The 16,563-nt window shown below is 44.6% G+C and overlaps 7 protein-coding genes across 7 annotated transcripts; 3 read left to right on the top strand and 4 right to left on the bottom strand.

Annotated features, from left to right (window-relative positions):
- Nucleotides 1-90: 90 nt before the first annotated feature.
- On the bottom strand, nucleotides 91-1,234 carry I203_105997 (uncharacterized protein; the record flags this gene model as incomplete). Its single annotated transcript, XM_019147771.1, has 6 exons — nucleotides 91-419; nucleotides 483-552; nucleotides 658-779; nucleotides 860-873; nucleotides 969-1,134; nucleotides 1,219-1,234. 6 exons carry the CDS (start codon nucleotides 1,232-1,234, stop codon nucleotides 91-93), a joined length of 717 nt encoding a protein of 238 aa, XP_019002689.1.
- Nucleotides 1,235-1,683: 449 nt separating this feature from the next.
- Nucleotides 1,684-2,906, top strand: I203_105996 (uncharacterized protein; the record flags this gene model as incomplete). The annotated part of the gene is made up of 5 exons (XM_065517883.1): nucleotides 1,684-1,957; nucleotides 2,040-2,145; nucleotides 2,212-2,385; nucleotides 2,450-2,657; nucleotides 2,754-2,906. The coding sequence occupies 5 exons, from the start codon at nucleotides 1,684-1,686 to the stop codon at nucleotides 2,904-2,906; spliced, it is 915 nt and encodes a 304-aa protein (XP_065373187.1).
- Nucleotides 2,907-3,264: 358 nt separating this feature from the next.
- I203_105995 (uncharacterized protein) lies at nucleotides 3,265-5,608 on the top strand (the record flags this gene model as incomplete). The annotated part of the gene is made up of 10 exons (XM_019147769.1): nucleotides 3,265-3,630; nucleotides 3,696-3,883; nucleotides 3,966-4,089; nucleotides 4,189-4,266; nucleotides 4,339-4,659; nucleotides 4,730-4,750; nucleotides 4,814-4,939; nucleotides 5,011-5,067; nucleotides 5,134-5,336; nucleotides 5,437-5,608. The coding sequence occupies 10 exons, from the start codon at nucleotides 3,265-3,267 to the stop codon at nucleotides 5,606-5,608; spliced, it is 1,656 nt and encodes a 551-aa protein (XP_019002687.1).
- A 220-nt stretch (nucleotides 5,609-5,828) lies between these two features.
- On the bottom strand, nucleotides 5,829-9,778 carry I203_105994 (uncharacterized protein; the record flags this gene model as incomplete). Its single annotated transcript, XM_019147768.1, has 12 exons — nucleotides 5,829-5,954; nucleotides 6,032-6,094; nucleotides 6,174-6,435; nucleotides 6,513-6,824; nucleotides 6,905-7,026; nucleotides 7,092-7,181; nucleotides 7,287-7,432; nucleotides 7,491-7,582; nucleotides 7,642-9,086; nucleotides 9,141-9,209; nucleotides 9,283-9,455; nucleotides 9,517-9,778. 12 exons carry the CDS (start codon nucleotides 9,776-9,778, stop codon nucleotides 5,829-5,831), a joined length of 3,162 nt encoding a protein of 1,053 aa, XP_019002686.1.
- Nucleotides 9,779-10,267: 489 nt separating this feature from the next.
- Nucleotides 10,268-13,263, top strand: I203_105993 (uncharacterized protein; the record flags this gene model as incomplete). The annotated part of the gene is made up of 13 exons (XM_019147767.1): nucleotides 10,268-10,430; nucleotides 10,494-10,693; nucleotides 10,749-10,857; nucleotides 10,926-11,103; nucleotides 11,156-11,255; nucleotides 11,314-11,433; nucleotides 11,507-11,611; nucleotides 11,667-12,020; nucleotides 12,084-12,164; nucleotides 12,225-12,375; nucleotides 12,447-12,499; nucleotides 12,560-12,916; nucleotides 12,997-13,263. 13 exons carry the CDS (start codon nucleotides 10,268-10,270, stop codon nucleotides 13,261-13,263), a joined length of 2,238 nt encoding a protein of 745 aa, XP_019002685.1.
- A 132-nt stretch (nucleotides 13,264-13,395) lies between these two features.
- I203_105992 (uncharacterized protein) lies at nucleotides 13,396-14,563 on the bottom strand (the record flags this gene model as incomplete). Its single annotated transcript, XM_019147766.1, has 6 exons — nucleotides 13,396-13,696; nucleotides 13,757-13,901; nucleotides 13,969-14,062; nucleotides 14,143-14,240; nucleotides 14,313-14,366; nucleotides 14,440-14,563. The coding sequence occupies 6 exons, from the start codon at nucleotides 14,561-14,563 to the stop codon at nucleotides 13,396-13,398; spliced, it is 816 nt and encodes a 271-aa protein (XP_019002684.1).
- Nucleotides 14,564-15,148: 585 nt separating this feature from the next.
- On the bottom strand, nucleotides 15,149-16,072 carry I203_105991 (uncharacterized protein; the record flags this gene model as incomplete). The annotated part of the gene is made up of 6 exons (XM_019147765.1): nucleotides 15,149-15,194; nucleotides 15,254-15,354; nucleotides 15,430-15,502; nucleotides 15,566-15,778; nucleotides 15,845-15,936; nucleotides 15,998-16,072. The coding sequence occupies 6 exons, from the start codon at nucleotides 16,070-16,072 to the stop codon at nucleotides 15,149-15,151; spliced, it is 600 nt and encodes a 199-aa protein (XP_019002683.1).
- Between the last annotated feature and the right edge of the window lie 491 nt (nucleotides 16,073-16,563).

Genomic DNA, 16,563 nt, shown 5'->3' with positions numbered 1-16,563 from the left:
TGATGTAACATATACAATTGCCCTCTAGCCTCAGTTCAGTATGATATATTTATCTATATGATACACATCCCGATCTATGCGGTCGACACTCTATTCCTTCCCATTTGATTCCCTCGCATCATACCACTTCTCAAACTCGTTCCAACCCCAATTCTTCTCCCCGAACCCACCTCTGTTTCTCACGATACTCCTTATGGTCTTACGTTCACTTTCGTCCCTAAAACAGTTGGACCACCATTGATCGAGTGAATTACCCCTCATGGATCCTTCTTCAAAATTCAGTAGTCCCTCCGAATGGACGGCCGTGAAGAATAACACGAGGCTCGCCGCATGGGGCTGGAGCTGGGGGAATTCGGAAAGGTGTTTGAGGATTCGGGTCAGACGAAGGAGGTTATGCGAGTGGTCGCGAAGGTTACGGACTGATAGAGATCAGATGGGAATGTCAGCTTGACTGTTGATAGTGTCGAAAAGAGATAGCTTACATCTTTCTCTGTGGTCTTTGGAGATCTGGAGTTTGCCATTGTTGAAGTCGATTCCGTGGAATGATAACATCTATTTGAGGAGACGATGGAATTACAAGTCATGAAATACAAATCATACTCAGTACACATACTCTCGTCGTATGAACATGTTAAAATGACTATTAGACACACTCACCATCTTGTACGATCGCAATAATCTATCTTGAATCGTCTCATCCACTTTCATCTTATCGATTTCGTCTATGGTCAAAGGCTGAGCCAGGGGATTCACGCCTCTTTCTCTTATAGGGAAGAACCCTAAACACATTCACTCATCAGCTTCTGACTGATCTTCCTCCTTCTTAATGACTTATATTATGTACACCAATAAGACCTACATTGAACATATCCACTACAGCAGGAAGGTATACCGTATCAGCCATGTTCACTCATAGCACACACATACCGAGTTTGGATGAGTTAAACTTCACTATGAACACGACTTACTGATTCATCTCCAATTCTATCATATCATTTTCGTAGCGTTTCATCCATTCTTCATATTTCAAGCCATCAGGCTGACAGGATATCTGGTTCGAGTAGAATTGGTAATTTCGATCTCCTAGTGAGGTTGACCCTTGACCTGCATACGAAGATAGGAACAGGTCGATATCTATTGTATACTCACAAGACAGCTCAGTCTAAAGGCTTTATTCATGTATAGTGACAAAAGTATACGATGACGAGCTGAGCTTACCTCTTGGTCTGGGCATTTTGGTTGTATGGTATCTCAGCTGAGCACCCTGCAAGTGCCCGTGAGGCCTTTGAAGCGAGGTGACAAATGATGAGTCTGATGAAACGCAGGAGACCAAGGGGTACAGAAAGATGGATGTTTGTCGGAGGGACTTTGGTGCAACGGACAATGACATAGTCGAGCCTGAGCGAGTATCTGCTCTGCGTCTGATTGGACTGTTGACAGGTTCTCCACATGCACAGATCACCATGTCATGGATTTCATGGTCCTCTTCGTCTTCATCACCTTGGATGCAATGAATAATGGACCTGCTCCACCGTCCCATGCAAAGTCACGTGACACGGGCTGTTGTCGGTTGCCGACGAATAACAGAAAAGAGAAAGAGATGAATGTATCAAACATGTTTCGAAATTTGGTCATACTGTTGCAACATACATTACATCGTTTAAAGCTCAGATACAAGGCAAGATGTCCTTCCTACCTACGCTGAGAGCAGCAGCTCCATCGTCCTCCACTTTACAATGTCTTGCCAAACCACTCCTATCTTCTCAATTAGCGCATAGTCCGTATGCGCAAATACGAAATCTATCATCAACCTCGACTCAACATGCAGCTAAGATGTCCAAACCGCGATCCGTACAAGATGTAGAGAGAGAATTGGAGGAGCAGAAACAGATGTTGGCTAGGGCGAGTAGGACAAATCCTGGTATGGATGTGGGTGTACAGAATTTACCCGTCTTTGGTGAGTACGAATTATCTTTGTGAACTACCTGCGTGGGATCTATGTATGCTGATCATATTTTGGTGGTTGATTATCGACGTAGAATCATACATAGATCCTCAGAAACCCTTATGGTTCTTTGCTCCTTATACGGGTGATCGGACGTATAAAGAGGAAAGGAAAGAACGAGCAACCTTGACTAGACAATCGTAAGTGAGACTTCATCCAACTTCATCAGCTCAATGGGCTGATACATGTACATGATATGAATTTAGGCTCAACGAAGTCATCAAACGAGGTGCTCTACCACCATACCAGAATGATATGCGACGAAGTGCCCCAGACGCATGGAGACAGTTCATGTTATGGACTAGGAGACAGAATTATTTCAAGAAATCAATGATCTACTTTAATAAGATGTATCAGGATTACATGAAGGTACAAGCTGAGTGAGTTGATCGCCTTCTTCATATCATATTTATGTACTGCTTAATTGCGGTTGCGGTGTTATAGGGGTACGATAGGGCAGGCATCTGCTATATCGAAAGATAACGCTCTGGCAGCTGCTCTGAATGTTATTCGAGGTAGAAAAGATACGATGTCTTGGGAATTGATCAAAGAGAACCGACCACCTTATCTGGTTTCTAGTAGGATGACGGTAGTTGACCCTAGGGATATGAAAATGGCTGCTCAGGTCGTTATCAGGTTTGATACCCAGCAGGTAAGTTAAATCGCAACCACAAATATCTTCTCATCGACCAGATTCTGTTACATGTCTGTAACGAATGAGAGTTGATATGTCTTTTTGATGATCCAGGCACTCACTACCCAGAAGAAAGGTCAACAACCCATAAGACGTGAGCAGAGGGTAATCGAAAATATAATATTCGAGATTTTCCCGGTGGATATTACGTGCGACTGGAAAGTCAAAGGCAAACTCCTCGAGCAACAGGAAGTGAAGAAGGATTAGGTGGAAGTAGTGGATATAACGCAGCGCACTCTTCTTTCTCTCATTGCATGCATATTTACAATCCACACTTTTTTGGACCACGTACCAATTCATATGGGAGAGCAGCTGTCTTTCTCTTTTATCCGGATCCCTTCGAAGACAGCCACCGTGGGAGAATTGTTTTGGACTGGGCCGAGCGGGGCACCATCATGCACGTGGTTCCCCTTCGATCTGGTTCAGAAGTGCGAAGACGTTAAGCTGAGACATGAGATCAAAAGACTGACTTCCAATTCTTTCAAGGAACATTCCTCATCTTGCATTCGAGCCACTGATCCACCTCACTGGGAAGATCCAACCCGAAGTAGAACGGTCTGGGGCCATGTATCACTCGACTGGTCACGGTCGTGGAGCTGAGCAGGCTCCCCTTCTCCGGCCTACAATCGCTACCATCCAATCTCATCCTCCTCCCCGTCATCATCAAAAGCGGAACGGTAGACACCCTATTCCCGTGTTCTCTATCATATTCACCCTCATACTCCTTCTCATCGTCGCATTCTTAGCATGGGATGTATCTTCCTATGGGCACTGCTACGTCACACCTCTATGTAGAGCTCTAAGCGGTCGAAATGGATTAGAGCAAACGTGGTGGAGAAATCAAGGACCCTACGCACCTTTTCGACCATTAGGGCCCGGAGGTGGAAAGAAGGGCCTACCAAAAGGATGTGAAATTTCTCAAATCACCATAGTGAGCTATCCTCATCGTGACATATTCAACACGGGCGAAAAGCTTATATATGCTGAATAATATAGCTCCACAGGCATGCCGCTAGGTATCCTACTTCCAGCGTCGGAGAATGTCTACTATCAGCTATGAAGAAGCTCGAGAACCGAGACGTTCAGATCCCAAGGAGGCATCCCGAACTTGCTTTCTTAGCCAGAACGGATCTAAAGTTGAAAGATTGGGATTTCGATGGATTGACGGATCAAGGTAGAAAACAGTAAGTGAGAGCTTACTCCCTCAAATTGGACTTTGATGGTTCGCTGCGAATAAGTAGCTGATCGGCTTCCTTTCGCCTACAGGTCATGGATCTCTGGAAGACAAGTCAAGCAGATGTATGGATCGTTCCTGCGGAACGCAGAAGGTATTTTTACCAGGTCTTCCGGCGGTGAAAGAGTCGTTGAGACTTCGGGATATTGGCTTGAGGTAGGTGCATAACCTGCTATTGACTAGATCATGATGCAAGCACCTGCTTTGAGATATACGTATAGGGCATCATGTTGAGCTGATGATATTGAATTCCAGGGCTTCAGAGGCGAAAGGTTCAAGTTGCGAGACGTATCTAAACTACCCAAAGTCGACTTGGTCATTCCTGAAGGAGAGGTATGTCACCTATATTTGGACCTACTATGCGAATGAACGGAACTGACACGAGCAACGTTGGCCGCACCATAGGCATATAACAACACACTATCAGTACATTCATGTCCAGCCTTTCAGAACCTTTCTCCCAAACCTAGCGAACTCAGGTTTTCAGACTTATCACCACTTCTCGAGCCTACGCTGAATCGACTAAATGCGGTGTTAAAGCCTCGGCCGGCGCTTGAGATGGATGATCTAGTGTGTCTAGCAGATATGTGTGGCTATGATTCTCAGAGCAAGGGTACAGAATGGGAAGGATGGTCGAAATGGTGTGGAACTTTTACGAAGGACGAATGGGAAATCTTCGGACACGGTAAAGATCTGAAAAGATGGTATGATCTCGGTGAAACGAGTGTGAGTACTATATTTCTCGGTTTCAAAGTTATAAGGCTTATGGAAACTAATTGATTATCGGTTCCTCCAGCGATACGGGCCTACGATGGGTGTAAGCTATCATTTCTCTGACTGATCAGCGATTCATAGCTAATACAGTGTTGCTGTCGTTTAGGCTGGATATGTGAATGAGCTCCTCGCTAGATTGACAGATTCGGATGTCATCGACAACACCACTACAAATCATACCCTGGATTCTGATGAGAGGACTTTTCCAAAGGGTGGCAAACGCCTATTCGTAGTAAGTTGCACCTCTCCTCACGACAAATTACCGACAGCAACCACACAGCTAATACACAATTGTTTGGAAAGGATTTCGGACACGATAATGAGATGTTGGAAACAATCTCAGCTTTGGGATTGCTAACAGTAAGTGTACAAAATCTACACCAGCTGAAGGACATCGCTCACTCCTTTCTTTGATAATCTTTATAGGAACACCGACCCTTGCCAACCACCTCAGTACCTCCTAAACGCACCTATATACTATCCCGGATTGTGCCCTTCGGAGCTCGAATGGTGTTTGAGAGAGTATCATGCAAGATGGGCAATTGGGAACCTGATCCAGAAGCTGGAAGTCCATTGAGGGACGATCAAGGTAATGATGGTAAGAGGGACTATATCAGAATTCTGATCAAGTAAGTCATTTCGTGGCTTCCAACTCCATCATATTCTGATGTCAAATTGACCCACGCCATTAGCACCTTATCTGACTAATCTGCATTTTGTCCACTGTAGCGATAAGATCGAATCTGGTAACCACCCATCATGTGAATTTTCAGGATTAGCCAATTTCGGTTTATGTGAATTGGATTCATTTGTGGATAGTCAGCAATTTGCGAGGCAAGATGTGGATTGGTCGATTTGTTATGAGGAAGATGACGAAACCGACGAAAATCAGAGGGGTTGAGAGGAGAGTATTCCTGATGTGTATGTTCATAATGTACATCCTCCTAATGTCTAATGTAATTTATTATATAATGATAATCAATGAGAACAATGCAAATGCTTTGATATGAATGATGCAGGTTTATATATCTTCTCCGTCCGGTAAATCAACTATGATTTGATTGAGAAAAAAAGGTCGATGAAGGGATCAATTTGATAGAGTCAAGATGCTGGGTGCAAAATCATGTGTTCTTGAGTTGCGAGACAGTAGAAGGTGGGTCAAATCGACCTGTCTTCTGTACGTGTTTGAGTGTATCTTCTGCTGTTTGGAGGAATGATTCTGGCATCCCTGCCAATCTGGCTGCTTTCTGTGATATTGATGAGAAGTGAAAAGTACAGAATAAGCCGGGTTTTCCGAACAAAGAGAGCAAAGGAGGCAGCTTACAATGGCATGGGACTGATGATTGATACCAGGTTTCAACTTGTAAGAATACGAGAAAGCTTGATCCTATTTAGATGAGATTTTAATATTAGCTCATGACCATGAGCTGAGATTTCACAAAATCAGACGCCGTGACGTGACATACCACCTCATCGACGTCGGTGCACCAATATTCCACTCCCTTCCTGCCCATTTCCTCTCTGCCATTTCGATCGTCTCCGTAGGCCAACATCCTTCCCAACTCGTGATAATGAGTTGCGAACATTGTTCTACATCCAATACGTTTCAGGATATAGTCCAAGGTAGAATATGCAATTGAAACGCCAGCCTGTAAGGTCGTACCTCTACCAATCTCATCCATAATCACTAATGATTTCCTGGTAGCATTTTTCAGGATGGCAGCAGTCCTACAAGCGTATCCGAGATTAGCCCTTCTCCAATGTACCAAATTGGCAGAGTGCATTTTTGAGATCATTACACTCACTCGACCATTTCAAGCATGAATGTACTCCTATCCCTCCAAAGATCATCTCTCGCTCCAATCCTACTGAAAACCTTATCGACGATACCGATTCTGGCCTTCTCGGCAGGAACGAACGACCCACTCTGAGCTAGGATCGCTATGACTGCTGTCTGACGTAACAAGGTGGATTTACCACCTTGGTTCGGCCCAGTGATGATATGTAGATGGGATGACGAGTTCATATGCGTGTCGTTGGGAGTGAAAGTTCTAGAAGACTGGAGTAGAGATGATTCAATTGACGGATGTCTTCCTGCTATAATATCCAGGTCGTCACTGATTTTTCAAAGGTTAAAAGAACATGCTGTCAGCTTGTTAATGGCAGGAATGCTTTTATTGAGCTGAGGATCCCTCACGAGTCATCCAGCTCGGGTCTTACCCATCCCATTTCTTTGGCATTTTGTGCAAAGCTCATCGTCAGGTCTATCTCGTCCACCAATTCAGCATTCTTTTGGATCTTGTCAGCTTGTTCAGTGATCTATCGAGAAACACATCCATTAGTTTTTCAAAGTCAAGTAGACAGATAGACGTGATGGGACGCACCATGTTTCTCAGGTCTCTTTCGGCTCGCCGCTGAGCGATAGAAAGTGTCTCCATAGCTATTTCAGTCTTGGCGCCTAGAGCTGACCAAGGCTATTTCATCAAACGCACATATAAGCTCCGATCAGACACATAATCACAATGAGACGTTCGTAGCTATTTTATTGTTGTCGATGTCATCATATTGTCCAGACTTACACCATGTGCGAAGTACGCTATTTTTCCACTTGTCCCGCCGATTCTCTCTAGCGATCTGGCTTTCTCAACTTTTGAAGCTTCACTTGACGTCATTTGTACATGGTATCCATACCTCATCCCTTTCAGAAGTTTCAGATTAGGTGTGGCTGGGTGACCAGGTTGATGAGCTAGACGCAATCGGTTGATTTCTGGGTGTCAACTTACCGTATCTTTTGGCTAATTCAGACTGCAATTTCTCCTTCTCCCTCTTCAGAGTTGCGAGCTCTTCATGCACAGCCTGAAGCTCTTTTGAGAAGCTGGATAATCGGGTCAGGTCAGCTTCTGATTTATAGCCCTCAGGTCATTTTTAGCTCACGTTGAAAGAATCCACCATTGTCTATCTTCTTTCTCCTGCTTCTCCCTGTCAATTCTATCTTTCTTGCTTTCTTTAGTTTCTTTACTACTAGCTCTGTCTCCCTCATTGGCTATCATAGCTTCTCCTGGATCTTCATCCCCATCTTCGCTCTCTTCCGGGGCCGAGCTCCACATAATCGCATTTTCGTCAATTGAGTCTTCGACCTTCTTAGCTAGATCACCAAGGGGCTGAAATTCTCCTATGAGCTCTTGTAGGCGTAGGACTCCTTCTGATCCAGCTCGATCCGTATCGTTCTGTATCTCATACGCTAGTTCACCCTTGATCCGGTTCAATATACCTTCGACCGTCCTGATCCACACGCCCACGTCCCATATATCCCTATTACTTCCCCTTTGACCTCTAAATCTCTGCACGATACGCATGACATCTTCTATGCCTCTGAGTACATCCCTCAACTCCGCTCTTAGATCCTCCCTATCATGAAACGCTTGAACCAGGGCTAATCTGGAATTGATGATCTCCAACGAAGTTGACGGTGATGTGAGCGTACGAATCAATAGTCTGTGACCGGATTGAGTGACAGTCTTCGATATGACAGAGAGTAAAGTACCTCGTGATGATACAGGAGAGATCGTTTGTCTTTCGCCGATAGCTACCAATCCGCCTGGGCGCAGTGCATGCCTAATTTCCAAAGCTTGCAAGGTTGCTGCGTCGATTTGCACTTGAGCTTCGCTGACCTGTCGACTTGGCTGAGTCAAAGTTGGCATGGATTCCCGTAACGCATATTGTAGATGATGCCTCAGTAATGCTATTGCAATGCCCTCTGTGTTTCTGGGCCGAGAAGGTATATCGGAAGGAAGGATATTACTGCTCCATAATGGAGGTGATTGATATGGATCGGCGAAAGATACATGTACACCCAGTACTTGAAGAAGGTTGAAAAGATCTGTCGTAGCGATGCCAATATTGGGATTTGGCCTGATGGTGTTATCCTGCCATAACGATAGTAGTGATCTATCGAGAACGACTTCACGAGGTGCAATTCTAGCTAGCTCATCTTCCATATTGGCCAAAGTAGTATCCTTAGTAAAGAATTCGCCAGTTGAGGCATCCGTATAAGCCAATGTCATTTTAGTGCTCTTCTTTCCGTCGAGATCAATATTATCTCTCCCGAGTGATATAGCAAGTAGGTACCTAGATTCGTTCCCATCTAACCAACCTTCATCGACCATCGTACCTGGAGTGACTACCCTATATACCCTCCTTTCCTTCGGTCCCGTAGCAGCCGTAAGCTTCTTACCGACATACGCGATAGATCCCTCTTCGTCGTATTCTTCAACTATTACAACGGTATGACCTAATTCCTGTACCAGTATCTTGAGGTATTTGTCTAATGCAGCAACCGGAAAACCGGCAAAAGGGAATTTCCGTTCTATATCTTTCCCCTTGGATTTTGATTTTGAAGATTTCGGCTCTTGTGTCTGATTTGGGTCGGCGACTTTGTACGATTTTTGAGCAAGTTTTATATTCAGTATTGAGGACAGTTGCCGAGCGGGTTCGAAATATGACTACATGCGGGAGCATTGTTGCCAGTCAGCGATTGAGATCACTTGAACTACGTGGGGGAAATCCTAAACTCACTTCATAGAATTTCCCTACTCTGGTCAAAAGGATACAATCCGGGAATCTAAGCCAGTTGGTATATACCTCTCTTGACAGATCTGAGCTAGGTATAATACCTGCTGCTATAGCCCTGTCGACTTCGGCTTGCTCCTCGGCAGGCGACAAGACGGCAGTGTCGAGGTGAGGTAAAGCTGAGATTGTTGATCAGTATTGGTACTCAAGCAGACACACGCAAAGCTCTACTTGGCTCACCATTTTGTAGATTATCCACCTTTGCATGCGATACCACGTCTTCTCTCCATTTCCCTAGTGGTGGTAGAGGTTGTCCATCATCACCGAGCGCCCGAGTTGGAAGATCCGATAGATTGAAGCTCGTTGTGATCTTCTCAGACCTTGAGGCTGCCTTTCTGATCGTATCGGTCGTCGAAAATGACTTGCCGCAAATGAGTGATTTTAATATAGGTTTACTGTTCCCTCCCAGTCTGATACACTGGCGAACTCTTACTAAACTCATCGTTGTCGATCATATTCGTGACATTTCGGTGGAGGTAGTTCTCTCAAGACCAATTGGTGCTCAAAGCTATCAACGAGTTTTTGAGTGATTTATGCTAGGATTTGCGATGAGCACAACGACGTCGATATGCACAGATGTTGGGAGATGTTGATCTTGTGATGTTGTGACCATTATGAAGCTTCATCAATCCATCGAAAGAAAGTCGAGAGATGGTGGTCCAAGCGCAATCGGGGTATAGCCAGGCACGGTTATATACAAAGGTGATCAAGAGAACAGCATAGACTTTGCAATCCGTCACTTTGCTAGACTGTCTATGCTGTTCTCAATTTCCTATTCATCCATCATTGCTGTTGGCGTCCATCTCTCCATCACCTGTCAAATTCCCATACACGACCTCCATCAGCCTTGATCCTCGTCGCTCGTCACGTTGGTGCAATCTCTTCTTATCCGTTCATTAATCGTCAATCCAGATTGCTGGACCGTCTGAGCATGAACGGACTCGAGAACAGTCACGCTTCCTCCTCACGCCCTCCCTCGCCTTCCCGGACGAATATTGTCTATATCCCAGAAGGAGGGTACGATGCTCAACCTCAGCCTCCCTTCAACTATCACTCCCTGGATGGTCAAGACCCATCTATTTGTATAGACAATGGTCAGTTGATCAGCCCTTCTCTTCTCTTGGGCTAGCCGAACTGATAGTGACTCGTTTCCTTAGGTGCTCACTCATGGCGAGCGGGATTCAGCTCCATGTCAACGCCTTATATTGATAGACCAAATATCATAGCGAAATATAGAGAGAGGAAGTTCGGCAGGAACCTGTTGTTATTTGGGAGAGATACTGAGGTGGACGCGAATTCCAGAAGTAACGTTAGAACGATGTTTGATGGAGACCTACTGATACATTCAGATTTACTGGTGAGCTTTCAGTATCAACCTTTTCGAGAAAGAACAGGACTGACGGTGCAACTAGGAATGTGCGTTGGACATGACGTTTTGTTCACTAGGTATAGATAGTCCGAAGATTGAACAACCGATAGTGATGACGGAGCGATTAGCGAATCCTCTGTTCAGTCGAGCTAGTAAGCTTTAATCCCCCCTTACGAGTCATGAGAGATTGAGAGCTCACTTTTACTTGTTATACACTCAGTGACATCTGAACTTCTCTTCGAGCTATATAATGCGCCTTCCGTGACGTTCGGGATAGACTCCTTATTCGCCTTTTCGAGGCAGAAACATCAGGATGGGTTATCCGTTAGTCTAGGTCATCAAGCAAGTACCGTTATACCTGTTGTCAACGGCAAGGGAATCATGAGTCGTGCTAAGAGGTTAGCTGAGTCCTTAGTGGAGAAGGTACCAGAGCTGATTGTTCTATATCAGGATTCCTTGGGGAGGCGCTCAAGCCTCCGAGCTGATGCTCAAACTTGCTCAACTCAAGTATCCTGCTTTCCCCACGAAAGTCACACCAGCACAGGCAACTGTAAATCAGCCTTTTACGCCACTGCACAACGTTCTATATGCTGACAGCGATACCCTAGTTCATGTTCCGAGAAACATGCTACTTTTCTACCGATTACGACGAGGAATTGAACAGCCTGGCTGATCCTGCGACATTATCTGGTGTGACAAAGATAGTACAATTCCCATTCACTGCGCCAGTAAGCTGTGTTCCGTTATGATTTCACTTCAAAGGTCACGTTTGGCTGCTGATTCTGCCTTCTGAAACTGTAGGAGGTGAATGAGAAGACCGAAGCTGAACTAGCAGCTGCAGCAGAAAGGAGGAAAGAACAAGGGAAGCGTTTGCAGGAGATGCAGGCTAAGCAACGCGCCCAAAAAGTGAGCTATGAGGCCTTCACTTGTGGCAAATTAGCTGACTGGTATCAAACATCAGCTCGCAGCGAAAGTTGCAGAGCTTGAAGAGTACAAATTACTTCAATCTGAAAGACCACAGTACAAAAAGGCCGAATTTCTATCGAGGCTACAGGAGATGACACCATTTGAGACTGAAGCGGAGATGGACAGCTGGATCAAGAAGACTGAAATCGAAGTCAGGAAGAAGCAGCGTAAAGATTTAGGTATGGAGGAAGAACCCGAAGAGGAACCCGTTTTCCCATTGGTGGATCGACCTGATTCGGAATTGAACGAAGAAGAAATCAAGGAGAAGAGAAGACAGAGGTTGATGAAAGCTGGTTGGGAGGCCAGAGTGAAAGCTAGAGAAGAAAAGAAGAGAGAAAGGGAAAGACTGGTCAGTGAATGATATCCTCATCCTACATTGCGATGCTAATCGTGTTGTTTTCACCATAAACAGGAGGAAGAGAAGAGGTTGGAAGAGGAAGAAAGGACGACCAATCTTACTGGATGGTCATCCCGTCTAAAAGAGGAACAAGAGGTGAGCTTCTTTTTTTAAGGAAACATCATGGAAATTACAGCTATTGACTTGCTCGCGCAGTCTGTCATCGCCCGTATACAGGAGAGGAAGAAACGTAAAGCACAACTTGGAGATAGGAAATCTGCTGCTGCTCAGAATAGGATGAAAAATATTGCAAGCTTGGCAGCAGAGGAGAAAACGAGTGGTAGCAAAAAGAGAAAGAAGGGAGAAGGTGAGCCCATTTGCTGTGATGGTGTATCCTTATGATGAAACGCGAATTAATCGCGAAACTTGATCTAATAGATGATGATGGGTTTGGGATGGATGATTCCGATTGGCATGTCTATCGAGAAATTGTGAGTTACCCCAAAATCACTGAACTGATTATAGGAAACTCATATTGATCCCATCGACAGGGCGGAGATGACGAGTCCGAAGCAGAAGAAGATGATCAACTACTGCTCCAGTCGCTAGAATCGAAATTACTGCAATATGATCCATCGTTTACCGAAGAGAACACCTTAATTGGACGAGCCGAAGCCAAAAACAAACTTATCAATGCGTTTGTGCGAGGTGGGCTACCCTCTGGGCAGAAATATGATTTCGATGATATCAGATTGAATCATCAACTGCATCTGAATGTAGAGAGGATCAGAGTGCCTGAGACGTGGTTCCAACCTTCGATGTGGGGCATCGATTCCGCGGGATTGGGAGAAGTTGCAGGATGGGTGCTGAATGGGTTTGAAGAGGAAGAGAGAAGGAGATTGATGCAAGTGAGTCACCATTCTTCACAGCGATCGCTTTCATCTCATCGAATATGCAGAATTAAGCTGATAATGGTTGATTGTGTTAGTGCATATTTGTGACGGGCGGAGGAGCGAGTATACCTAATCTCATACCGCGTCTGCGTCATACCCTGACACCCATCTTACCTTTCCGAGCACCATTGAAGATCGTCTCCTCGCTTGATGGGGGTGATCCGAGATTGGAAGCTTGGAAAGGGATGGCTGAGTGGAGTAATACATCTGAAGCGAAGGAAGCTAGAGTCACCAGAGCAGATTATGAGGAATATGGCGGCGAATGGTTGAAAGAGCATAAGTGGGGTAATGTCGCTCCGTAGAAGGAAACCTGGTATATTAATCACATTAAAGCATGGGGCATATGTATGTAATGCAGTTTTATGACGATACATTCCACGACTGATCAAGCTACTACTATACACATAAACTAACGATCAATCAGAAGTCTCATTCTACTTCTTCTCCTCACCTTTTTTCTCGGCATCAGCATTCTTAGCAGCTTCAGCTTTCTCTTTACCCCAATTAGTCAAGTACAAGAAAGCTATCATGCTAGGTAAAATTGAGAAGAGAACTATCCAGCCCATGTAATAGACGAAAGCTTCTGTACCGTATATCCTCCAAGGTGGTCTATTTGAATCGTTATTCCTCCTCCAATCATTACCACCATGGTAATCATCATTGTAGCCTGCTCCCCCGTTATTATCATCATAATTATATGTTGGGCTGGAATTTTCCTTGCCGGCATATGGTGACCTAGCAACATCAATAAATATCAGTTCCCTAGGGCCAATCAGTATCATGACTCTTCCTTACTTATGAGAGGTGGTACCCTCCATGCCGTAGAACGACTGAGACATGTACAGTATAACGATGAAAACCTTGAAAAAAGCGTTGGCAGCGACGTAGTACATCATATTGGGGTGATTAGGTCCTGACATCAGACCAGTAGCGTAGAAAGCTAGCCGACGATATCAGCATCGTCTGCGCCCAGTCAAAATTCAAGCAGGGTTTATGTGAAAACCTACATTCAATCCATCGTCCACCCCATGCATTGTATGAGCTTGCTCGCCAAGCTAGATCAGAGGCGATGGTCAGAGTGATCAAGACGATTATCGATAGCTAATCATCACGTCGTCGATCAGCAATGTACGAACCACTCCAATTACGTTTTTATCCCAGGGGATAAGGATCGCTCTCACCTGGTATAGAATCATCCATACGGCTGATCCCATATGTTTTGGTGCATTAGTCCAATCCACGTAGCCTACTCCATCACCACCTTGATACCCTCTAGCGGCTATATAACAACATCAGATCACCACCTGTCAGCCCCTTGGATTCCCATTGAGCCGTTCTCGACTTCACTCACGATAATGATGTCCATACTGAGCCACGTAATTATGGAAATTAGCTACTATAATGACTATTATTTTCAACAAGTCATTATCAGCTAATGATTTAGCATTTGGCCTCACATTTGGTGCAAATGAACTTACAGACTTCAGCTACGATCAGGATGATCAAAGCTAATATCCCCACCAGATTGAATAGGAGACATATCCATATCCAAACGGTTGGCCAGGTCTCTTTACCTAACCATGATTTCTTTTCGTCCGCCATTTTATGTGCACTTGGAGAGTAAAGACGATTCTTGAGACTTGGTGGTAGTCGCTATCAGTATGGTATATGAAGAAGTAGTTGTGAAGCGTGTGACGAGAGAATGGGTTTTGTGATTTGGAAAGGAGAGCCGGGTTGTGGATTTCACGGGTTGAGCGATGAGATGGGTTGAGGTGTGAAATGAAGGATGTAGAGACAGAATTCATGACTGTAGCATCAGATGTAATTTTGATCCATCTGATCTCCTTATTCCAGTATTCGGTGAAGCGAGATGCGCGATCAATCAAGTGATGACGTTGTTGAGCGTCACCAATATAAGTATCCGTTCATTCGTTCCTTGCTTCATGATCAATACATCTCGTTGGCGGTATTTGCGCTCACATTACAGGTGACAAACTTTGACATCCTTTGAAGAAGATTTTGATACAAGTTTCAGTAAGGCCTCATTAAAGGAATGATAAAAGTATACCTGGTCAGTACGTATTGTTTCACTCAGATTAGTTGTATAGCTCATAATATCGTCCTGTGAGCGACCAAGAGCACATACCATACATTACACTGTTCATCTATGTTGCATCCCGAACTGATCTAATGACATGCCAAGCCTTTCCCATTGCCGCCTGCTAGAACAGATCTACAGCAGGCGCGAATTAGCTGCATTCTAGTCACCACGGTCGCGACAGCTGAACTTACCCCACGTCCATATCACCCTCGTACATCACATGTCCTAAGAAGGCTCCTATGATTATCGATGCGAACAGGTATGTGTTGTAGGTCATGGCTACCAGCATAAGCTGTTGTACAATTACATAGTCAGCAGACCGATAAGCCAAGATTTGGCCGAGATGGGACACTGAGACATGACATACCCAGAATGAGATCGCAACTGATAGAGAATAGAGAAAAGCTCTTGTCAGACGTGTTGAAAGCGACAACCGGGTCCTACCGAGAATCATCATTCAGTATACAATATTGATTGATACGAATGTAAGGAATTGCACTCACATTCCGACCTTAGCCAATGCACCACCTTCGATAGCATTGTACCCGCCTGCTACAGGAGGTATACTACTTTCCCTCCTGATACCACTAGGATGTACACTCTCTCTTCTGTTGGGTGCAGATGTCTGATATAGCGAGAGAGCGATCTTACGATCCATCGATTTGATCGTGTTTAGCAGAATGGAATATCCGAATGAAATTGCTATCACTGCGATACTACACCTCGTATGTCAACTTGGTAGATAGTTAATAAGAAGGAGGAATGATGGATAATGCACATACCATGAGATAGCCATCGTCATAGGACCCGATATATGCCATGACTCAAAGACTACACAGGTATCCGCAATTTGATTGTTCCACAGCATGTTCATCTAAACATCAAGCTCAATCAGCAATCTTCAGCATGTCAAGAGAAGAGTTGTATCCACTCACAGAACATGCTGGCGTACCATGTTCCATACCAGGCATCGAATGGCCGCCATGTCCAGAGTGGTCACCGTGATCCATTGTGAATTTACTATGTATGTTGGCGTTGTGAATGATGAGAAAGGGTTGTTATGGATGGAATCAAAGACGGATGGAGGTCCGTTCGGTAATCGTGTTAAACGGTAACAACCTTGATTTATTGCTTGTTTTGGTAATAACACACTGTTTGGTGGAGGGAGGATGTCACATCATAAAGGGACAGTTGATTTCTTCGAAGGGTATCTCACAACCTAAGAAATCAGCTTAATCCTCCATACACCTCTATTTTTGCATTATCGACATGATCATATTCTACTACATCATCGAGCCAATGAACGAGCATACGCGAAAGCGCCAGTCGAGATAATCACCTCTATGCATTTTATGCATCAGTAAGTGCTATGCATAACGATAACTTCATCTCTGAAAAACCCACCTGAGAAGTACTGAAAACATCATAAGGTGTTACCTGTAACGATGTTGTGCATCGTATGCATCGACGATGCGTGAAAGAATGAAAGTTCTCAATAAGG

This window comes from Kwoniella mangroviensis (genome assembly GCF_000507465.2).
Source record: "Kwoniella mangroviensis CBS 8507 chromosome 1 map unlocalized Ctg02, whole genome shotgun sequence".
NCBI lineage: Eukaryota > Fungi > Basidiomycota > Tremellomycetes > Tremellales > Cryptococcaceae > Kwoniella > Kwoniella mangrovensis.
Note: the sequence above shows the minus strand (reverse complement) of the source record. Positions and strands in the feature narration are given on the sequence as shown.